Source organism: Podarcis erhardii (genome assembly GCF_964252035.2).
Source record: "Podarcis erhardii genome assembly, chromosome: 18".
Lineage (NCBI taxonomy): Eukaryota > Metazoa > Chordata > Lepidosauria > Squamata > Lacertidae > Podarcis > Podarcis erhardii.
In genome coordinates, this window is record NC_138516.1 from 8,154,405 (window position 1) to 8,179,005 (window position 24,601).

At 52.1% G+C, this 24,601-nt stretch overlaps 1 protein-coding gene across 1 annotated transcript; it reads right to left on the bottom strand.

Annotated features, from left to right (window-relative positions):
- Nucleotides 1-869: 869 nt before the first annotated feature.
- CBARP (CACN subunit beta associated regulatory protein) lies at nt 870-24,323 on the bottom strand. Its single transcript, XM_081846127.1, has 10 exons — nt 24,172-24,323; nt 23,952-24,028; nt 19,502-19,647; nt 18,321-18,382; nt 15,378-15,543; nt 12,780-12,951; nt 11,956-12,084; nt 9,018-9,219; nt 4,170-4,353; nt 870-2,134 (listed from the first exon to the last, which is right to left on the bottom strand). The coding sequence occupies exons 2-10, from the start codon at nt 24,000-24,002 to the stop codon at nt 1,003-1,005; spliced, it is 2,244 nt and encodes a 747-aa protein (XP_081702253.1). The 5' UTR covers nt 24,003-24,028; nt 24,172-24,323; the 3' UTR covers nt 870-1,002.
- Between the last annotated feature and the right edge of the window lie 278 nt (nt 24,324-24,601).

Consider the following 24,601-nt stretch of genomic DNA (forward strand, 5'->3'; position numbering starts at 1 on the left):
CGACGGAAGAGTAACGCAGGGACGCAAGGAAAGACGGAGGCCTGAGCTACCAAAGAAGTCGGGCGTGCTGCTTCTACTGCAACCCGTGTGCCTCGCTTTGCCAAGTACGTACCCAAAAACGGCACAACCCGCTCCAAACCTGTGCAGTAACCCATGGCAATTTCATCCACCCAGGCAGCTCACCAGCTTAATAAAACAGCATTTCTGGAACCGGTTCCACACCAACGAAAGTTCATTGGGAAGAAACTTGGGTGAGAGATCAGGGCCAAGCGGGCAGGCTTTTCTGTCCCATCTGGAAGGCGAGATTGTTTCTGCCTCCCACCACGAGGACGCCCAGCGACAGACGGAGGGAGGAGGAGGAAAGGAGGAGGTTATTGCTTGCAAAAAGAAAAAAAAACCAGAGAGAGTGTGTGTGTGCAAAGGTGAAGGAGTCATTTATAGTTATCTGCTACAACCAGCTCTTTTGAACGTCGTGAGGTAAAAGTCGGGCCTCTGCGAGGTTCCGGGGTCTCCTGTTATTAGCGAGAAAAAGCCCCTGTGGAACGTAATGTCCGGGCTGTGCAATAGAGGCGCCTGCTTTGGCAAACCCACCTCGGAGGGGGAAGGGAGAAGGGGCTCGTCTCGGGACCCCCAAACCCTCTCGGGCACTGGCGAGAAGGGAGCAAAGGCTGCCGGGAGCAAGATCCCGCCCTCCCCGGCCCCTCGCAAGCAGAAGGCTGAAGGGCCCACTGCTGCCCATCACAAACGCAACCTTGACCAGTTTCCCTCGACCCTCTGCGGACTCCGAGTCCGGCTAGAGACAGGGATGCCTGCGGGATGGCGACTCCCCTAGGATCCAGCGACGTCCCTTGCGTGGTACCTGCCCCATCAGGGCCACTGTCCTCTGAGATAGTGCGCCCCATTGCCCCGGTTGGCTGGCAAATCCCAGGCCGGCCACGGGGAGGGGCTGGGGAGAAAGCGATGGCTACCTCACCCTGAAGTCAACGGCGTCCCCCTGCTCCTCTACTCTGGGCTGTGGTCAGGGGAGGCGTCCGCCACAGCCACCATGCACCCTGGACTCTCTCTCGGTTTTTTCAAGCGCCCATACATCCTTTCCTCCAACCCCCCGGTTATCTTGTCCATCAGTTCGCTGCCCAGGCCGCCCAGGCCCGGGCACTGCCCATCCTCGAGGCAGCCGCTGCCATACGGCTCGGGCGGCCCCTTGGCCTCCTCCGGCGGCTCCTCTTCTATCACCTGGATTTTGTCGCCGGCTTCCGCCGTCGACGGTGCCGCCTCCTCGTCCCCGGCGCTGACGATGCGTGGCAGGGTGCTCTGGTAGCGCCCCTCGAGCGGGTAGTTGACGCTGTCGCCCCTCCGCAACGGCGTGCGGTGCCTCTCCAGGGCCGGCGGATAGCGGACGCCGGGGTCACTGTACTGTTTGGCCCTCTGCCACTGCTTCCGGAGGTGCGTCCGGGAACGGTGCTTGGCTCGCAGCGGCGACTCGTCGAACTGTGGGTCGTGGCGGACGAAGGCGTTGAAGAGGGCGTCCGTCTTCTCGTCGATGCTGTAGTCCCGCCGGGGCAACGCGTCCCGGGTGGGAAAGAGCTGCCCGTAGGGGGCCCAAACCAGCGGACTTGGGGCCGGCGGCCCGCCGGAAGCCCCTTCCGCAGCCTCATCTTCCTCCTCCGGTTCTTGGCCTTCGAAACTCTCAAAGATGGTGGCTCGGCGGCCGGCGCTGGTGAAGCAATATCGCTTCTCCGAGGCCGTCTGGTCCTCGCCGACGCGCCCGCCGGGAGCCTCGATGGAGGCATAGCCGCTGTCCATCTGCAGGAGCTTCCGGGTCCCGGCCTCCGACTCTACGCTGTCCTGCTTGGCTTTCCCCAGCAATCTGTCCTCTCCTCCTTCGGCCTCGTCCGCCAAGGAAGAAGGGAAGCTGGGCAAGCCGCCGCTCGAAGAGATGCTCTCCCCGCCGTCGCTGCGCACCGAGTCCCGGTCGTTGCCCTGCTCCGACGAAGCGTACATCTCCAACGATGCCCGCAGGCTCCAGATGTCGTGGTAAAGGGGGGTGGGGGGCTGTTGCAGTGGCGGCGGCGGCGGCGGCTCCAAAGCGGGGGGCTCAGCGGAGGGGGGGCTGGGTTGCTCCGCTGGCTCTATCCTGCATCCAGAACACAACAGGTACATTTTCCCTTTAAAAACACCTTTTGGGTCTTAGGATCGTATGGAACGGAAACAGCAAATGATAATCGAGACCTGATATATATATATATATACACACACACACACACACACACACACACACACACTTTTCAAGTTCATATATCGTATTTTTTGCTCTCTAAGACTGACTTTTTCCCTCCTAAAAAGACTGGGGACTGGGAGCTGCCGCCGAGACCACATAACACCGGTCTTGAAAGACCTCCATTGGCTCCCAGTATGTTTTCAAGCACAATTCAAAGTGTTGGTGCTGACCTTGAAAGCCCTAAATGGCTTTGGTCCAGTATACCTGAAGGAGCGTCTCCACCCCCATCGTTCTGCCCGGACGCTGAGGTCCAGCGCCGAGGGTCTCCTGGCGGTTCCCTCACTGCAAGAAGCAAAGCTACAGGGAACCAGGCAGAGGGCCTTCTCGGTGGTGGCCCCCGCCCTGTGGAACGCCCTCCCACCAGATGTCAAAGAGAACAACAACTACCAGACTTTTAAAAGACATCTGAAGGCAGCCCTGTTTAGGAAACCTTTTAATGTTTGATGTATTACTGTATTTTAATATTTTGTTGGAAGCCGCCCAGAGTGGCTGGGGAAACCCGGCCAGATGGGCGTGGTATGAATAATAATATATTATTATTATTATTATTATTATTATTATTATTATTATTATTATTATATGGGCATTTTGGCCCCTGTGAGAACAGGATGCTGGACTTAAGATGGGCCACTGGGACTAGATCCAGTAGCCCCTTCGTTTGTTCTTATTAAACGAGCCGCTGCAGCTCAGGAAGGAGAGGAGAGGCCCTTCGCAAACTGCCTTGTGGATACAGCAAAACCTGCCCGATTATAACGCCAAAGTTGAAGGTTCAATTCCTGCAAGGGACAGCTGCATTTGGGGGTGGTGGTTTGGACTAAATAACCCCCCAACTCTATTATAGGGTTCCACATAGCCAGGATTCGGCCGTCGGAAACGGTGCCCAGGCAGAAACTGCTTTAATGTCTGGGAAAACTGTATGGAAGTAGATTTTGGCAAATCTTTTTTTAAAAAAGCTCAAAAGTTTCAATTCTATTTTTTTTAGTTTTTGCAAAATAAAAGAAGCTAAACTTCGGACCAGGGGTCAGCAAACTTTTTCAGCAGGGGGCCGGTCCACTATCCATCAGACCTTGTGGGGGGCAGACTATATTTTGGAAAAATAGAAGAACGAATTCCTATACCCCACAAATAACCCAGAGGTGCATTTTAAATGAAAGGACACATTCTACTCATGTAAAAACACACTGATTCCCAGATTGTCCGCATGTCAGATTTAGAAGGTGATTGGGCTGGATCCGGCCCCCGGGCCTTAGTTTCCCTATGCATGCTTTGGACCAAAAAAAGATAAATGAAAAACCCAACAACTTTTTCAGGGAATGAAAGCTCAACACCTTTAGTGTCCGGATTTTCACTTTTTGAAATATGGCAACCCTATGACTCTTAAAGGGACACGGGTGGTGCTAGGGACACGGGTGGCGCTGTGGGTTAAACCACAGAGCCTACGACTTGCCAATCAGAAGGTCGGCGGTTCAGATCCCTGCGACGGGGTGAGCTCCCGTTGCTCGGTCCCTGTTCCTGCCAACCTAGCAGTTCGAAAGCACGTCAAAGTGCAAGTAGATAAATAGGTACCGCTGCGGCGGGAAGGTAAACGGCGTTTCCGTGTGCTGGTTCTGGTTCGCCAGAAGCGGCTTAGTCCTGCTGGCCACATGACCCGGAAGCTGTACGCCGGCTCCCTCGGCCAGTAAAGCGAGATGAGCGCCGCAACCCCAGAGTCAGTCACGACTGGACCTAATGGTCAGGGGTCCCTTTACCTTTAACTATGACTCTTAAGCCTACCCAATGCATGAATCCTGCAGTGCTGCCAAAATTCTCCCCCAGTCTTTCCTCATGCCATTGCACCTGTGTCCTCTCTGCCCCCCCCCCGCCCCATTCCCACTTATCTACTGAAAAATACCTGCCGAGGGATAAGGTGGAGCTGGCTGGAGCGGGCAGGAACGGCCCGCTGACGGGCCTGAACGCCACGTCGTCCGTCCGGGCGATGTACTGGATGATGTCCGTCTGGTGGGGGTCACGGTCTTCTTGGTCCATGCTCTCGCTTGCGGCCCTCTGCCGCTGGAACTGGTGCCGTTTCGGAGAGCCTGGGCAAAAGACCGGGTGGCGAAGACCAAGAGTTAAGCGGGGGGGGGGGGGACATTGGGGGGGGGAGAGAGAAAGAGAAGAGACAACAACCAAAATATGATTATTTTGGACAAGGGCAAGCCTTTCTCGAATCCCGCCCTGCCAGCAAAAATAGATGTCCATTCAACCAGCAATTACAGTGGTACCTCGGGTTACATACGCTTCAGGTTACAGACTCTGCTAACCTAGAAATAGTATCTCGCGTTAAGAACTTTGCTTCAGGATGAGAACAGAAATCGTGCTGTGGCGGCAACGGGAGGTCCCATTAGCTAAAGTGGTGCTTCAGGTTAAGAACAGTTTCAGGTTAAGAACGGACCTCCAGAATGAATTAAGTACTTAACCCGAGGTAAAGGTAAAGGGACCCCTGACCGTTAGGTCCAGTCATTGCTGACTCTGGGATTGCGGCGCTCGTCTCGCTTTACTGGCCGAGGGAGCCGGCGTACAGCTTCCGGGTCATGTGGCCAGCATGACTGGAGAACCAGAGCAGCGCACAGAAACACCATTTACCTTCCCTATTTATCTACTTGCACTAGTGTGCTTTTGAACTGCTAGGTTGGCAGGAGCAGGGACCGAGCAACGGGAGCTCACCCTGTCACGGGGATTCGAACCACCGACCTTCTGATCGGCAAGTCCTAGGCTCTGTGGTTTAACCCACAGCGCCACCTGTATAGAAATGACGTCTTGATCAGAATTAAAGCCTCTGTGTACATAGGGCTGCCATAGGTCCAGGATTTCAAAGGTGCAATCGATGTCCAAAAAGCAGCGCTTTGTCCTGGATCTTAAGGAAGTCAATCAAAAATTCATGGGGGTTTTGGCGTCTTTGTTTTTTAATAAAAAAGAACAACAACTACTTTTGGGTTTTCCTAAATAAAAGCAAAACTATTGTGGGGGGGGGGGGTTTCTAGTAAAAAACTCAGCAACTTTTGGTGTGTCCTGGTTTTTACCGTATTTTTCGCTCTATGACGCACCAGACCACAAGACGCACCTAGTTTTTGGAGGAGGAAAACAAGAAAAAAAATATTCTGAATCTCAGAAGCCAGAACAGAAAGAGGGATCGCTGTGCAGCGAAAAGCAGCAATCCCTCTTGCTGTTCTGGCTTCCGGGATAGATGCGCAGCCTGCATTCGCTCCATAAGACGCACACACATTTCCTCTTATTTTTTAGGAGGGGAAAAGTGAGTCTTATGGAGCAAAAAATACGGTACTTTTTGAAATATGGCAAACTCTATATGTGCACCAAAGCGCAATGGGAGGATAATCTCACGAGTTAAATACTGACGATACATCACTTTATAAAAATTCTCTGAGATAATGCAGATAATCAATGATCGTGAAATCATGAAGGAAGAGGGTGCATTATGGCCTCATACTGATGAACACATCTCTCTTACTGCATTAAAAAAATGGCTTCTCTTGTTGATGCAACTCAGTCCAAAGACCGTGAAAGGTCTTAAGAGTATTTTACTACCTTGCACAGGACCTCGCGTGCTTAGTCTTCAATCTCATCCAATTACGCTTCAAGATTAAGCCAATTTAAATGGTATGGCTTTAAGCTTCTACCGCAAAGTTTATTTTGGCAGGGTCACTTTCCATTCTACGGGTTTTCAGATACAGTGGTGCCTCGCAAGACGAAAAACCCGCTAGACAAAAGGGTTTTCCATTTTTCGAGGCGCTTCGCAAGACGAATTTCCCTATAGGCTTGCTTGGCAAGACGAAAACGTTTTCGTCTTGCGAGTCTTGCGATTTTTTTCGCTTTCCCCCCCGCTTTTTCTAAGCCGCTAATCCGCTAATAGCCGCTTAGCCGCTAATAGCCGCTAATAGCGCTAATCCGCTAAGCCGCTAATAGGGTTGCTTCGCAAGACGAAAAAACCACAAGACGAAGAGACTCGCGGAACGGATTCTTTTCGTCTTGCGAGGCACCACTGTATATATATTTTTTTACAGAGCGCGTTTAACAAATGCTTTAAAAAAGCTGTGTTTCTTTTATTTTCTTTGAACGACCGCAGCAACACTATCGCAAACCTGAAACACGTTACACTGGTCCCTTGGTTCTCAAACTTAATCCGTTCCGGAAGTCCGTTCCAAAACCAAAGCGTTCCAAAATCAAGGGGCACTTTCCCATAGAAAGTAATGCAGTACAGATTAATCCATTCCAGACTTTTAAAAAGAACCCCTGACACAGGAATTTGACATGAATCTTGCTATCTAACGAGAACATGGATCCATAACAGGAAAGCAATAATCAACGTACTGCTGTCACACAATCAATCAGTAGCTAAACTGCTCCTTGGGAGAAAGGCGATGGCAAACCTAGACAGCGTCTTAAAAAGCAGAGACATCACCTTGCCAACAAAGGTCCGAATAGTTCAAGCTCTGGTTTTCCCAGTAGTGATGTATGGAAGTGAGAGCTGGACCATCAAGAAGGCTGATCGCCGAAGAATGGATGCTTTTGAATTCTGGTGCTGGAGGAGACTCTTGAGAGTCCCATGGACTGCAAGAAGATCCAACCTCTCCATTCGGAAGGAAATCAGCCCTGAGTGCTCACTGGAAGGACAGATCCTGAAGCTGAGGCTCCAAGACTTTGGCCACCTCATGAGAAGAGAAGACTCCCTGGAAAAGACCCTGATGTTGGGAAAGATGGAGGGCACAAGGAGAAGGGGACGACGGAGGTCGAGATGGTGGGACAGTGTTCTCGAAGCTACCAGCATGAGTTTGACCAAACTGCGGGAGGCAGTGGAAGACAGGAGGGCCTGGCGTGCTCTGGTCCATGGGGTCACGAAGAGTCAGACACGACCAAACGACTAAACAACAACAAACCTGGGTTCCACACCGTCACAAAAACAAAACAAAAAAGAGCCGCAAAAACAAAAACGCAAAATAAATAGCAAAACCAGACAGACCTCAGTCTAAACGGATGTGTGGCACTCAAATCAGAAGTACAACACTCTAAATGGAGCACATTCGGCTTCCGAAAAAAGTTCGCAAACCAGAACACTTACTTCCGGGTTTGCAGTGTTTGGGTTCCAAGTTGTTTGAGAACCAAGGCGTTTGAGAACCAAGGTACCACTGTATGCTTAAATAAAAGCGACTACAAGGCTTTATTTTGCCCCAGGGACCAACAGATCAAGAGAGGTTGCATTTATGCCTCCAGTTCACAGTTGCAACGCTTGAATCGTGCCAGTGAGAGTGAGTGGGCACCAAAGCAGGTGTGATGGCCTGGGATTCGGACTCGGAGGCTGAACCTGAGGAATCCCAGCCTGCACAGGAGTCCCCGCCTCCAGGGCCGGCTGAGCCAGGGCTGGGGCCTGAGCCTGAAGGGTCCTCACCTGTGCTGGGTCCTCAGGTGAGTCTGCTCTGGCTCCTGAGGTGATGGAGGACCCATTGCCTGCAGGTGCTCCACTCTCAGCCCCGTCAGAGGAAGCTGAGGTTGCCTCTGGGTCCGCTAACCCTCCAGCCTCTCCTGAGCTGCAGAGGCTCAGGGCAGAGAGGTGGAGGGAACCAAGTTCCTGCAGGAGGAGTGCTCACCTCCAGGCCAGGAGAGGCGAGTCGCCAGAGGATCGGCGCCGCCCTATGACTCAGGGCAGATAAAAGCCAGCCAGCCCCAGTCCCAAGTTGCGGAAGCAACATTGTTGGTAGCCTGTTCCTGCCTGCACCCTGTCCTGCCGGATCTCCTGACTTTGCCCTGCCTTGGACCCAGTTTCAGCTTTGACGGACAGCCTCCATACTGCACCCTCGACCTCAGATTGGACCATAGCTGTCAAGCGTCCCTTATTTGGTGGGACAGTCCCTTATCCCAGCGCCATGTCCCGCTGCTGTCCCTTATTGATGATGTCCCTTAAATAATAATAATAATTTATTATTTGTACCCCGCCCATCTGGCTGGGTTTCCCCAGCCACTCTGGGCGGCTTCCATAAAAACCAGAAATACATTAAAATATCACAGATTAAAAACTTCCCTGAACAGGGCTGCCTTAAGATGTCTTCTGAATGTCAGGTAGTTATTTATCGCTTTGACATCTGATGGGAGGGCGTTCCACAAGGCGGGTGCCACTACCGAGAAGGCCCTCTGCCTGGTTCCCTGTAGCTTTGCTTCTCGTAATGAGGGAACTGCCAGAAGGCCCTCGGCGCTGGACCTCAGCGTCCGGGCAGAACGATGGGGGTGGAGACGCTCCTTCAGGTATACTGGGCCGAGGCCGTTTAGGGCTTTAAAGGTCAACACCAGCACTTTGAATTGTGCTCGGAAACGTACTGGGAGCCAATGTAGGTCTTTCAAGACCGGTGTTATGTGGTCTCGGCGGCTGCCCCCAGTCACCAGTCTAGCTGCCACAGCTACTGAAGGTAATGGGGCCCTTTCTATGTCCAGCTGTCCTTTGTCAACAACAAATTGTTGCTGTTTTCTTGTGTTGAATATATGCTATATGGTAATTTATGGACCTAATAGGTATCTAAAGCCATTTGCACGCAACAAAATATGTCTTTTATCAAAGTAATTATTGATCCCTTATTTTGGCTGCTGGTCCCTTATTTTCCACGGGACCAGCACAGCCGGGCAACTACCCAAGAAGGAGCATGGCGTATCCGCCCCCCCCAGGCCAAAGTATCACCCCTCCATCGGCATGACCCACCTCTCGTGTCCAGACTGGATGCTCTCTGGCTCGTTTCCAGTTTCCATTTCTTGATTCGAAAGTAGGGTCTGGCACCCTCGAGGCTGGCATGGCGGCGTAGGCGGGTGAAGAAGTGAAGGACGGCGCCCTGGGCAGGGGCCGGCGGGGGCTCCCCCGTCCCGCCCCCTCCAGCACCTTTGGGACTCTGGCCGGCGCCGTCAGACTGAGAAGAGAGGAAGGAAGGAGGAGGAGGGATCGGTCAGGAACGGCCGGCGGTTTTGCCACCCGAATAAAAATGCTCCCCTAACCATCAAACACGCAGAGAGACGCGCCGCGCTACAATGGCCTCCCCTCTGGGCGCAAGGACGGAAGACGCGTCGGTGAAACACGTACAGTGAGGGAAATAAGTATTTGATCCCCTTGCCCAATTTGCCCTCTGACGAAGAAACGACCAGTCCGTAATTTTAACGGTAGGTTTTATCGTAGCTGTGAGAGACAGAATCTCTTTTGTCTTCTGGGTTTCTGGGGTTTTTCCTGTTGTAATTCTGTCTCTCACAGAGTTCCCCTGAGTGAACCTGCAGGAAAAATAAACAACAAACCCCCAAATTTGGGATCTTCTCCAAACCCGTGCCAGGATTTTGGGGTGTGGTTTTTTTTCAGCGAAAAGCCTGTGTTTTGCAGGCCTGAGTGTTTGATACAGCAAACATGGGGTTCATACTTAGCATTAGCTTCGAACCTCCAAATTTGGAGTCCCCTCCACAGATGCACAGAGACATTGAATCTTAAGAGCTGGAAGGGACCCTCGGGTCATCTAGTCCAACCCCCTGAAATGCAGGAATCTCAGCCAAAGCGCCCCTGGCAGGCGGGCATCCGACCTCTGCTTAAAAACGTCCAAGGAAGGAGAGCCCTTTCAAAGGAGTCCATTCCACTGTCAAACGACTCCATCTTCCATGCGGCAAGCAGCCCTTCTGGTATTTGATCACCTGTCCATCGTCTATTTTCCAAGCCCTCTTCTGCACACCTTTTCAATCTCTTTCTTAAAATGGGGTTCCCAGAACTGGACACAGGACCACAGGTGTGGTCCGAATCAAGGCATTCCCTCAAACAGGGTGCAAAATTTGTGCAGGGTAGCCAAATTCTGTGCGACTGCCGTAAAACGTAGGAAACCAGCTGTGCTATCATAATGATTAAGGCCTTAAATTATAATTTTAGGTTATATGTTAGTGACTTAAGTTTTAATTTATATAGATTTTTACCTGTTGCTATATCTGTATTGTCCCTGTTATAAAGATAAAGGGACCCCTGACCATTAGGTCCAGTCGTGACCGACTCTGGGGTTGCGGCGCTCATCTCGCTTTATTGGCCAAGGGAGCCGGCGTACAGCTTCCGAGTCATGTGGCCAGCATGACTTCTGGCAAACCAGAGCAGCGCACGGAAATGCCGTTTACCTTCCTGCCGGAGCGGTACCTATTTATCTACTTGCACTTTGATGTGCTTTCGAACTGCTAGGTTGGCAGGAGCAGGGACCGAACAATGGGAGCTCACCCCGTCGTGGGGATTCGAACCGCTGACCTTCTGATCAGCAAGCCCTAGGCTCTGTGGTTTAACCCACAGCGCCACCCGCGTCCCTGACTAAGTTTTAATTTATATATATTTTTAGCTGTTGCTATATCTGTATCATCCCTCTTAGACCTAATTGCAAATTCAAATGTATCCCTGTCATGTTTTATTGACTTCCTTGATGTGGGCTGGAACTGGTCTGTGACCGAAATAATAAAATTCATTCATTCATATGGCCTAGAATCGCATGAGGCTTTTTTGCCGCTGCATAATAATAATAATAATAATAATAATAATAATAATAATAATAATAATTTATTTTTTGTACCCCGCCCATCTGGCTGGGTTTCCCCAGCCACTCTGGGCGGCTTCCACAGAGACCAAAAATACACTAAAATATCACACATTAAAAACTTCCCTGAACAGGGCTGCCTTAAGATGTCTTCTGAATGTCAGGTAGTTTATCGCTTTGACATCTGGTGGGAGGGCGTTCCACAGGGCAGGCGCTACCACCGAGAAGGCCCTCTGCCTAGTTCCCTGTAACTTGGCTTCTCGTCATGAGGGAACCACCAGAAGGCCCTCGGAGCTGGACCTCAGCGTCCGGGCAGAACGATGGGGGTGGAGACGCTCCTTCAGATATACTGGGCTGAGGCCGTTTAGGGCTTTAAAGGTCAACACCAACCCTCTGAATTGTGCTCAGAAACGTACTGGGAGCCAATGTAGGTCTTTCAGGACTGGTGTTATGTGGTCTCGGCGGCCGCTCCCAGTCCCCAGTCTGGCTGCCGCATTCTGGATTAATTGCAGTTTCCGGGTCACCTTCAAAGGCAGCCCCACGTAGAGCGCATTGCAGTAGTCCAAGTGGGAGATAACTAGAGCATGCACCACTCTGGCCAGACAGTCTGCGGGCAGGGAGGGTCTCATCCTGCGTACCAGGTGGAGCTGCCCTGGACACAGAATTGACCTGCGCCTCCATGGACAGCTGTGAGTCCAGAATGACCCCCAGGCTGTGCACCTGGTCCTTCGGGGGCACAGTGACCCCATTCAGGACCAGGGAGTCCCCCACACCCAGTGGCGTAGCGTGGGGAGTGCAAGGGGGGCCGGCCGCACCGGGCGCAACATCTGGGGGTTAGGGTTAGGGTGCGCCAATCCACGGGTTGGGGGCGCAAATCCACGGGTTAGGGGGCGCAAATTACTTGCCTTGACCCGGGTACTGACAACCCACGCTACGCCACTGCCCACACCCGCTGGCCCCCTGTCCCTCAAAAACAAAGCGTCACATGGTTGTCTCATTGCTAAATTTGCAGTCTACTGAGACTCCAGGATTCCTTTTTTCACATGCCAGGCACCCCACAATATCCTACATTTGTGCATCTGGCTATCCCCAAATAAGCTGACGTACCGAGGTGCCTTCGCCAGAATCCGATGAAGCGGAGGAACCAGCCTCGACGGTGGAATTATAGGTGTCTCCCGGCAAGGCAGAACTGGCGCAGGTTCCGTGGCTGGTTAGCGCCGTCTCCGGCAAAGGGTGCTACCAAAAAGGGATGAAGGGGAGAAAGGGTTAGGGATAAACTTTGCCGACCCACTCACACACCTCCTGGAAATTTATGCCCTGCGGGCGTAAAAATAGAAGAGGCATTTCCAAAAATACATCCGAATTGCCCCCCAACCCTGCTCTGTTTCCGTACAAAAAGTTTGCCTCTAGGACCATGAATGTGGCCTCTGCAGGTAATAAGGCAGGTCTCCGCCCCCAGAGAGCTTACAAATAAATTTGAATTAAGGAACTGGGCTAAATTCTGAGTGTCCATGGGTGCCCTCAGAGAGGCATAATAATAATAATAATAATAATAATAATAATAATAATAATAATAATAATTCTTATACCCCGCCCATCCGACTGGGTAACCTGAGCCACTCTGGGCAGTGGTAAAAATAGAATAAGACAGGTCTCTGCCCCAAAGAGGTTACAAATGTGAATTAAAGAACTGGGAGAGGCCTCAGCGAAATTCTTTCTCATGAGCATCTATGGACGTCCTCAGCAATGCCAAGCAATAAATTAATAATAATAATAATAATATTCTTCTACCCAGCCCATCCGACTGGGTTACCTGAGCCACTCTGGGCGGCGGTAAAAATAGAAGTAATAAGTCGGGTCTCTGCCCCAGAAAGCTTACAAACATGAATTAAAGAACTGGGATCCTGCCCCTCGGCTCCTCTGGGTCTCACCTGGAAGATGGCCAGGCTGGGCTTGGCTGGGGGGTGCCGAGGCGTCATGGCGATGCTGTTCTCGTTGGACTCGTGGATGGTGATGATCTTGAGGGCGGCGGACGGGGGCAAGGGCAGGTGGCTGAGGCGGGCGTTCTTCAGGTGGTGGAAGTCTCCCTCGGTCAGGGTGTACCTGGCAGGGTAAGGATTTCCCTCAATCTTTGTCAGCACGGCCATTTTGGACCACAATTTCCCATCAGTCCCTGCCAGCACGGCCATTTTGGACCATGATTTCCCATCAGCCCCTGCCAGCACGGCCATTTTGGACCATGATTTCCCATCAGCCCCTGCCAGAATGGCCATTTTGGACCATGATTTCCCATCAGCCTCTACCAGCACGGCCATTTTGGACCATGATTTCCCATCAGCCCCTGCCAGAACGGCCATTTTGGACCATGATTTCCCATCAGCCTCTACCAGCACGGCCATTTTGGACCATGATTTCCCATCAGCCTCTACCAGCACGGCCATTTTGGACCATGATTTCCCATCAGCCCCTGCCAGAACGGCCATTTTGGACCATGATTTCCCATCAGCCTCTACCAGCACGGCCATTTTGGACCATGATTTCCCATCAGCCCCTGCCAGAACGGCCATTTTGGACCATGATTTCCCATCAGCCTCTACCAGCACGGCCATTTTGGACCATGATTTCCCATCAGCCCCTGCCAGAACGGCCATTTTGGACCATGATTTCCCATCAGCCCTTGCCAGCACGGCCATTTTGGACCATCATTTCCCATCAGCCTCTACCAGCACGGCCATTTTGGACCACAATTTCCCATCAGCCCCTGCCAGCATGGCCATTTTGAACCATGATTTCCCTCAGTCCCTGCCAGCATGGCCATTTTGAACCATGATTTCCCTCAGTCCCTGCCAGCACAGCCAATTTGGACCATGATTTCCCATCAGCCCCTGCCAGAACGGCCATTTTGGACCATAATTTCCCATCAGCCCCTGCCAGAACGGCCATTTTGAACCATGATTTCCCTCAGCCCCTGTCAGCACGGCCATATTGGACAATGATTTCCCTCAGCCCTTGCCGGCACGGCCATTTTGGACCATTATTTCCCATCAGTCCCTGCCAGTATGGCCATTTTGAACCATGATTTCCCTCAGGTATGGCCATTTTGGACCATGATTTCCCATCAGCCCCTGCCAGCACAGCCAATTTGGACCATGATTTCCCATCAGCCCCTGCCAGCACAGCCAATTTGGACCATGATTTCCCATCAGCCCCTGCCAGCACGGCCATTTTGGACCATGATTTCCCATCAGCCCTTGCCAGCGCGGCCATTTTGGACCACGATTTCCCATCAGCCCCTGCCATCTCTGGCACACTGTCTCTCCAACCCCACAAAAAACCAAAAACTTGAATATTTTTCTGCAAGTCCCATCACTGAATGGTAGAAACCTTCCTTTGCCTCCAGAAGGTAGGCAATCCTGGGAGAGAAATATTGACCCAGAGCCGCAAAACAGGCTTATCACAGGCCTTGGGGGCCACCCAGAGCCCATCTAGTCTGACCCCCATGCATTGTACAGGGTTCAAGTCCTCCCAACCCAGCCCTCAAACCCATCAAGGGACTACAGTCTCTCCGCCAGTCCTTACCTCACAGGGCTGCTGCGAGGATTTATTATTTTAAAGACAATCCCTTATATAAAGGATTAGCATATCTGAACGGAATGGAAATTTATTTAAATTTTAGAAGAAAAAAGGTAGAAGAATGAACTCATCCACTGGGGGGGGGGGCAGTTTGATAAAATTGTAGAATTTGGCGTTAATTGGTATTGTTATAGCGAGGCCACTGCTGGAAAATCAATGAAAAATGTGTATTTTTTAAAAAGTTGAAAGGTATACATACTGGTCCCATCACCTCCTGGCAAATAGAAGGGGAAGAAATGGAGGCAGTGAGAGATTTGACTTTCTTGGGCTCCATGATCACTGCAGATGGTGACAGCAGCCACGAAATTAAAAGTCGCCTGCTTCTTGGGAGGAAAGCAATGATAAACCTAGACAGCATCTTAAAAAGTAGAGGCATCACCTTGCCAACAAAGGTCCGTATAGTTCAAGCTCTGGTTTTCCCAGTAGTGATGTATGGAAGTGAGAGCTGGACCATAAAGAAGGCTGATCGCCGAAGAATGGATGCTTTTGAATTATGGTGCTGGAGGAGACTCTTGAGAGTCCCATGGACTGCAAGAAGATCAAAGCTCTCCATTCGGAAGGAAATCAGCCCTGAGTGGACAAGGAAGGACAGATCCTGAAGCTGAGGCTCCAAGACTTTGGCCACCTCATGAGAAGAGAAGACTCTCTGGAAAAGACCCTGATGTTGGGAAAGATGGAGGGCGCAAGGAGAAGGGGACGACAGAGGACGAGATGGTGGGACAGTGTTCTCGAAGCGACCAGCATGAGTTTGACCAAACTGCGGGAGGCAGTGGAAGACAGGAGGGCCTGGCGTGCTCTGGTCCAGGGGGTCACGAAGAGGCGGACACGACTAAACGACTAAACAACTACATATGTACTAACCGTATTTCTCTCTCGAACCCAGGACCCCCGCTTACCTCCTCCCTTTCTCCTGGGTCTTCTTGCTCTGTTCGAAGAGGGCAGCCTCGTTGAAGGACACCCGTCGCCCCGTGGCGCTTCCTGAAGAGAGGAATCTCTCGCTCTCCGCGTCTCGGTAACTGGAGCTGGACATGCAGTCAGGATCGTCCACCTTAATGGTGATATCTAGGGGAAGAAATGGCGGGGTTTTTAGAAACCCACCCATCCTAGCTAGAAAATCCCAGAGATACAGGTGAAACTCGGAAAATTAGAATATCATGGAAAAGTTCATTTATTTCAGTAATTCAGCTTAAAAGGTGAAACTAATATATGAGAGAGACTCATGACATGCAAAGCGAGATATGTCAAAACTTTATTTGTTATCATTGTGATGATGATGATGATGATGATGATTTATATCCCGCCCTCCCCAGCCGAAGCTGGGCTCAGAGCGCCTAACATGAAATGTATAACACAGTAACATAAAATCAGACAATCAATTAAAATACATCCTCAAATCAGATCAGGATCAGAATAAAATCCAATCAGATGGCAACCCGCAGATTAGGGTTTGAGACCTTAAATGCTCATGATCATGGCGTACAGCTGATGAAAACCCCATACAGTGGTGCCCCGCAAGACGAACGCCTCGCAAGACGGAAAACCCGCTAGACGAAAGGGTTTTCCGTTTTGGAGGCGCTTCGCAAGACGAATTTCCCTATGGGCTTGCTTCGCAAGACGACAGCCCATAGGGAAATCTCCGGGACAGTGGGGAAGCGCAGCGCGTCTTCCCCGCTGTCCTCGGACCTCCTCCGAAGCCTGGCGGCGGGGCGGGGACACCTCCTCCCGCCGCCGGGCTTCGGAAGGATGCCCCGATGCCGGGCAGCGAGGCGGGAAAGTCTCCCCCCGCCGCCCGGCATCGGAACGATGCCCCGATGCCCGGCGGCGAGGCGGGAACGCCTCCCCCCGCCGCCCGGCATCGGAACGATGCCCCGATGCCCGGCGGCGAGGCGGGAACGCCTCCCCCCCCCGCCCGGCATCGGAACGATGCCCCGATGCCCGGCGGCGAGGCGGGAACGCCTCCCCCCGCCGCCCGGCATCGGAACGATGCCCCGATGCCCGGCGGCGAGGCGGGAAAGCCTCCCCCCGCCGCCCGGCATCGGAACGATGCCCCGATGCCCGGCGGCGAGGCGGGAAAGTCTCCCCCAGCCGCCCGGCATCGGAACGATGCCCCGATGCCCGGCGGTGAGGCGGGAACGCCTCCCCCCGCCGCCCGGCATCGGAACGATGCCCCGATGCCCGGCGGCGAGGCGGGAAAGCCTCCCCCCGCCGCCCGGCATCGGAACGATGCCCCGATGCCCGGCGGTGAGGCGGGAACGCCTCCCCCCGCCGCCCGGCATCGGAACGATGCCCCGATGCCGGGCGGCGAGGCGGGAAAGTCTCCCCCCGCCGCCGGGCTTCGGAAGGATGCCCCGATGCCGGGCGGCGAGGCGGGAAAGTCTCCCCCGCCGCCGGGCTTCGGAAGGATGCCCCGATGCCGGGCAGCGAGGCGGGAACGCCTCCCCCCGCCGCCCGGCATCGGAACGATGCCCCGATGCCCGGCGGCGAGGCGGGAACGCCTCCCCCCGCCGCCCGGCTTGGGGCGGGAAAGCCTCCCCCCGCCGCCTGGCATCGGAACGATGTCCCGAAGCCGGGCAGCGGGCCGCGAAGCCTGGGCGCGCTGGCAACTCTCCGCAAGGAGCGCTCCCACTGCTTGCGGAGAGGTCCGCGAAGCCTGTCCTGGACCTCTTCTGAAGGCAGGCGGGGGGGCAAAAGTCTTTGTCCCCCCTGCTTGCCTTCCCAGGGGCTTTTAAATCGCCCCGGACAGCGGAGAAGTCCTCCGCTGTCCCGGGCGATTTTAAAATGCCCGCCAGAAGAGGTCGGGGGAAGGCGGTTTCCATAGGAACGCATTAATTGATTTTCAATGCATTCCTATGGAAAACCGTGCATCGCAAGACGAAAAAACCGCTAGACGAAGAAAATCACGGAACGGATTAATTTCGTCTTGCGAGGCACCACTGTATTAACAATCTCAGAAAATTAAAATATGAAATGAAATCAGCAAAACAAGGATAGCAAATAGAGCAATATTATAACAAAAAAAGGCTTGACATATCTTGTGCGGATTCAAACCACTGACCTTCTGATCGGCAAGCCCTAGGCTCTGTGGTTTAGACCTAAAGGTAAAGGGACCCCTGACCGTTAAGTCCAGTCATGGCCATCTCTGGGGTTGCGGCGCTCATCTCGCTTTACTGGCCAAGGGAGCCGGCGTACAGCTTCCGGGTCATGTGGCCAGCAGGACTAAGCCGCTTCTGGTGAACCAGAGCAGCGCACGGAAATGCCATTTATCTTCCTGCCGGAGTGGTACCTATTTATCTACTTGCACTTGGACGTGCTTTCGAACTGCTAGGTTGGCAGGAGCAGGGACTGAGCAACGGGAGCTCACCCCGTCATTGCGGGGATTCGAACCGCTGACCTTCTGCAAGTCCTAGGCTCTGTGGTTTAACCCACAGCGCCACCCCGCGTCCCTAAACCTACAGATAGCTACTAACAAAACCGTTTGCTAGAAACCGCAGGAGGGGAGAGCTGCTCTCGCACTCGGGTCCCGCTTGCAGGGTTTCTCGCCAAGGATGCTATGGGCCTGATCTAAACCCCTCCTCCAAATCCCCCCCTCACTGATAGGCTTTTTGTGGAGGGGGGAGGAATTAAACCAGAGAAGCAGCATCCCAGGAGAGGTGCTGGGTTCGGTACCAGGAGGTATGCAACAGGAGGAAGAAAAGAATAGAGAGAGAGAGTGAGAGTGAGAGCAACCGTTTCCAGGGCAACGGGCCCTAGCAACCAGAGCGGGTACCACCAAACCTTCCTATAGAAAAGGATGGAGCAAGCCTTGCCGGCTTTTGAAATTAAGCAAGCAAGCATCTCACCTTGAGCCGGCTGGGAGTCATCCAGATAGGTAGTGTTTGTTTTCTCGGGGTCATCGCTGGCTCTGAAAAAAAGAAAGAGAAGAAGAAGGTGGGCGGGAGGGGAAACCTTGAAAAAGGCGTACGCGGCAGAGTGAGATGAAAAAGGTCTCAGAAAAACCTGTGATGAATAGCTCCAGGTTTGCATAAGCCATGATTTGCATATTAAGGGAATATGCTGTGTACAGTGGTACCTCGGGTTACAGACTCTTCAGGTTACAGACTCCGCTAACCCAGAAATAGTGCTTCAGGTTAAGAACTTTGCTTCAGGATGAGAACAGAAATCGTGCTCCGGCGGTGCGGCAGCAGCAAGAGGCCCCATTAGCTAAAGTGGTGCTTCAGGTTAAGAACAGTTTTTTTACCAACTTCGCCCAAATGGCTTCAATTTCACACACACCTTCAAGTCTGCGAGGTAGGCCAGGAAGTAACGAACAGCCCAATACTACTATTATTATTATTATTATTATTATTATTATTATTATTATTATTATTTTAAAAAAACAATGCACAATGAGGCACAGGTCCCTCCAAGAACTAGACTGATGTCAAGGAGACGCATAACAACAACAAACATAATAATAATTTATTATTTATACCCCGCCCATCTGCCTGGGCTTCCCCAGCCACTCTGGGCAGCTTCCAACAAAATATTAAAATACAGTAATTAAAAGCTTCCCTAAACAGGGCTGCCTTCAGATGTCTTCTAAAAGTCTGGTAGTTGTTGTTCTCTTTGACATCTGACGGGAGGGCGTTCCACAGGGCGGGCACCACCACCAAGAAGGCCCTCTGCCTGGTTCCCTGTAACTTGGCTTCTCACAGTGAGTGAACTGCCAGAAGGCCCTTGGAGCTGGACCTCAGTGTCCGGGCAGAACGATGTGGGTGGAGACGCTCCTTCAGAACTACAGAACTTTCTTTTAGAAGACATCTGGAGGCAGTACTGTTTGGCGCTATGAAAGTCTTGTTAAAGCAGTCGTCTTTTAAATCAATGAGGTCTAGAATCTTACTTTGCGGCTAGGGAAGAAGACCAGAGCTCAGACCAAGCCTCTCTGACTCTGCATAACCCTCTGTTTTGGTTGCAGAACCGGCCTTTCGCACTGCGACCTCCCCACCTTAGGGTCCCAATTCTGCTCCCCACACCCTGTTACCTGGAGTGTCGCCGGTCGGCCTCGCAGCATCGCCGGCAGACGATCAGGATGCCGAAGAGAAGCACCAGGGTGCCCCCGATAAAGATGGAGAGAAGTATCAGCAGCAGGAAATACCCATCGTGGGTCTTCACTTCACCAGGCACCGTCTGGAAGGTGGGATTTTTTTGGGGGGGAGGAGGGAAGGGAGAGGAAAATAAAAAGACACGGTATATGTGTGCAAAGGGTGAGGGGAGCCGATGGAGTTGAGTTTCCTCACCCTTGTTCTGTACAAGCTACCTCCACAGGAAGGAGACTCAGAAAAATATACCGTATTTTTTGCTCTATAAGACTCACTTTTTCCCTCCTAAAAAGTAAGGGGAAATGTGTGTGTGTCTTATGGAGCGAATGCAGGCTGCGCAGCTATCCTAGAAGCCAGAACAGCAAGAGGGATTGCTGCTTTCACTGCGCAGCGATCCCTCTTGCTGTTCTGGCTTCTGGGATTCAGAATTTCCCCCCCCCCCCTTGTTTTCCTCCTCCAAAAATGAGGTGCGCCTTGTGGTCTGGTGCATCTTATAAAGCAAAAAATACGGGTATATATTCCCTGGCAGTATGAGGGCACATTTCTCCACCATTTGGGGGGGGGGCAGATGGAGACACTCTTCACTTTCACACACAAGTTTGGGGTGTGCGAAGTCAAGAATTTCCTGCCCTTGAGAGATGGCTCCCCCATGTCTCTGCATGAGTCATATAATAATAATGATAATAATTTATTATTTGTACCCCGCCCATCTGGCTGGGTTTCCCAGCCACTCTGGGCGGCTTCCACAGAGACCAAAAATACACTAAAATGTCACACATTAAAAACTTCCCTGAACAGGGCTGCCTTAAGATGTCTCCTGAATTTCAGGTAGTTGTTTATCGCTTTGACATCTGATGGGAGGGCGTTCCACAGGGCGGGCGCCACTACCGAGAAGGCCCTCTGCCTGGTACCCTGTAGCTTTGCTTCTCGCAATGAAGGAACCGCCAGAAGGCCCTCGGAGCTGGACCTCAGTGTCCGGGCTGGACGATGGGGGTGGAGACGCTCCTTCAGGTATACTTCAGTCAGTGATCTCAGCCCGGTTACAAAGCACGCAGAGATCCAACAGGCAACCTCCTCAGAAGATTCTCATGAGGAAAGAGACTGGAAAGCACTTGGGACTCAAATCACACCTCCATCTTTGCAATTTTAAGAACTCTGTGCCCTTCCCTGACCCTCCAGCCGCAACCCCAGAGTCGGTCACGACTGGACCTAATGGCCAGGGGTCCCTTTACCACTAAGAACAACAACAATTTATTCTTATTATTGCCCAGTAATAATTTGCAATTGTGGGTTAAACCACAGAGCCTAGGACTTGCCGATCAGAAAGTCGGCGGTTCGAATCCCAGCGATGATGGGCTGAGCTCCCGTTGCTCGGTCCCTGCTCCTGCCCACCTAGCAGTTCGAAAGAACGTCAAAGTGCAAGTAGATAACTAGGTACCGCTCCGGCAGGAAGGTAAATGGCGTTTCCGTGCGCTGGTCTGGTTTGCCAGAAGCGGCTTAGTCCTGCTGGCCACATGACCCGGAAGCTGTACGCCGGCTCCCTCGGCCAATAAAGCGAGATGAGCGCCGCAACCCCAGAGTCGTCCATGACTGGACCTAACGGTCAGGGGTCCCTTTACCTTTTACCCCCTGAAAGAGGTCTTTGATGAAGGGCTCTTAGCAGCCAAAGATTCAGGTACCCAGGGCTTTTTCCAGCACAGAGAGAAAAACCCCAGAACTTTCAGTCTGTTGGATTTCTACCTGTCGAGGTCAAAGCGCCCAACTTAAGTTTGGGCCCTTGAAGCTGCAATTCCTGCATTGCAGGGAGTGGACCCCTGGGAACCCCTTCTCTGATTCTTCTGTGATCATGTGCAAAACTGGAATATCTCGAGTTGTGGGTTCGAGTCCTCTGCTGGGCAAAAACACTCCTGCATTTGACAGGATGACCCCTGTTGGTCTCTTCTAAATCTACAATTCTACGATTCCAGGGCCAGCATTGGTGGTGGGCGGTAGCTGAGTCAGTGCTCAAGTCAGTGGCTGACCGCATTAAGTCCTCTGGCCCTTTCCATGGGACTGTCGCTTACTGATGACTCAGCAACCAGCTAGTCCTCAGCGCAGAGTTCCGAATAGTTTCAGAAAAGGGAAATGTGCAGGGATGGGAGGGGACTCAGACCTGTTTGCATTCCAAGCATCCCTTACTTTCACAAACGACAGTCCTTACTTTCACAAACAACATATCAAAAGCATTTCCTGCAGATTTGGAAGCCAACAACTGCCTTCTGCGAATGCATGTGGCTTGGGTCTGTTTCCGACTGGCGGTGGGCAGGATTGAACCCGGGTCCATCTGCGTGGCAGGCAAGGGCCCTCAACCAAGGGAAGAGGCCCGGCTGCGGAAATCTGCAATGGCTTGCAATGGATTCAGCAGAAAACCCTTTGAGGGTTCCCTTTTCCTAAAGAATCACAAGCTGGAAGGAACCCCCAAAATCATCTAGCCCAACCCCCTGAAATGCAGGGGTCTTTTGCCTAACCTGGGGCTTGAACCCACAACCCTGAGATTAAGAATCTCCTGCTCTACCGACTGAGGTTGGCTTCCTCTGCAGAACCCCCAAAAATATTCGCAGTTACTAGGCGAAGTCAAAGAAGCCATCATGTGATCAAAAACCACAACTGGGTGCCCCCCTTCAGAGCTGCTGGACTAGAACTCTCCATCAGCGCTAGCCAACCCCGGGAGTTGTAGCACAGAACCTCTAGATCAGGGGTCAGCAAACGTTTTCAGCAGGAGGCCGGTCCACTGTCCCTCAGACCTTGTGGGGGGCCGGACTATATTTTGGAAAAAAATACGAATGAATTCCTATGCCCCACAAATAACCCAGAGATGCATTTTATTTCAAAGGACACATTCTACTCATGTAAAAACACACTGATTCCCGGACTGTCCGTGGGCCGGATTGAGAAGGCGATTGGGCCGGATCCGGCCCCCGGGCTAGCAAGGCCAGAGCTCAGGGATGATGGGAGTTGTAGTCCAACAACCTCTGGGGACCTACAGATTAAGAACCGCTGCTCTAGATTAAGAGAGCGGGTGATGCGGCTAGAAGCCGCAAACTCCAAACCTAGACGCCTTTGCTTTTATTCCTTTACTGGTGAGCTTTGGTGGCAGAGGGGCAAGGCAAAGGCACTCTGCATATGCTCAGAGGCACCACCCACAACAATTACTTGTTTTTACCACGATTTCACAATACCGCAGCTCCGTCAGTATAAATCAGCTAGGTGGACCAAAGGCCTGACTGAGATTCGAACCGTTTCCTATTTAAATCTGAGCCTTTTGCTCAGGACTTTGAGAAGGCCTGGAAAAAAGCCACTGCCTGAAATCCCAAAGGGCTGCTACCAGTCAGTGCAGACAATATGCAGCTGGATGGACCAGCCATCCTTGCCAAGACTTGTGGGCCCAGGAAATAATTTCTTCCCTCTGCGCTAGGTCAAAGCAATGCCGATTGAGAACTTGCCCTCGATTCGCAAAATTGCTTTAAATCGTTTCTAATATTGGTGTTTTCAATTGCAACCTGCCCTGGGACTTTTAAGTGTGGGGGGCAGGTAATATTTTAAATAATAATAATAATAATAATATATTGTTTATACCCCGCCCATCTGACTGGGTCCCCCCAGCCACTCTGGGTGGCTTCCAACAAAACACTAAAATACAATAACCTATTAAACATTAAAAGCTTCCCTAAACAGGGCTGCCTTTAGATGTCTTCTAAAAGTTTGGTAGTTATTTTTCTCTTTGATATCTGGTGGGAGGGTGTTCCACAGGGCAGGCGCCACTACCGAGAAGGCCCTCTGCCTGGTTCCCTGTAACTTGGCTTCTCACAGGGAGGGAACCACCAGAAGACCCTCGGTGCTGGACCTCAGTGTCTGGGCAAAACAATGGGGGTGGAGATGCTCCTTCAGGTCTACTGGGCCATTTAGGGCTTTAAAGGTCAGCACCTCCACTTTGAATTGTGCTCGGAAACGTACTGGGAGCCTCAGATTTTGAAATACATTAGCACTGGCAACATGCTCCGATTACAACAACCCCGGAAGATGATGGACCAGTCCTCGCTGGCTCCCCAGCATTAGCAAAAATTGCCTAGGCTGGGCAGATTAAACAGGGTCAGGATCCACAGGGCAAAAGGCAGCTCCTCTCCCGCAGGCTCGCAACCCAGCAACTCCCACAGCTACTCCTGCCAAAACTTTGGCGGCATTTCTGACCTGGGCCCAACCTGAACTCTCCTATCCAGAGCCGGTGTGGGAGGAAGTGGGGAGACCTCTCTATCTCTCTGGAGGGGGGCTTGCAATACAGAATATCACCCACCGGGGGGGGGGGGAGAACCTCGCAGACCTCTCCCCACCTGCCCCCACGGCAGGGACACTCACCGTCACACCTCCCGTCGTCGCGTTTTCCCATGCGCTCAAATCATCGCTCATTGTCCGTCCTCGAGAGAGATGTCCTCCTGGGAAAAAGCGGGGAGGCACAAAACCACAGTGACACGACGGTGCGCGGTTTGCAGAACGAGATTAAAAATATATCTATTTAAATTAAAAAGAAGGCAAGGGTGCACAGGGAGGGGGAAATAAATAAAGAAATGCAATGTACATATATCAAAATTTGCAGAAGAGGCGACGTGGTCGATGAGGTTGTAGATTCTTCTTTTCCCTTTCTCTCTCTCTCTCTCTCTCTCTCTCTCTCTTTCTCTCCCGGTTACCTCCAGCAGTCCATCTCCCCTCCCTTTGCAGCTCACATGTTTTTCGCCGAAGGGAAGATCACGGGTGGATTCCGTTCACAAGATCCTCGGCAGTGCCATGCTGCGATTACAACACCCTGGGAGATGATGTACTGGTCCTCGCTTGGCTCGCCAGCTTAAGATGCCACTGAGGAAGGAAAGCAAAATGAAAGGCTGGTGTGTTTTTATTTATTTTTAAGAGGAAGACAGGATGGGGGGAGAAGCGAAGGTGGTGGCAGATTGCAAGAGCACGCTTTCTTTCTTTCTTTCCTCTCCTTTCCTTCTATCTCTCTCTCTCCCTCT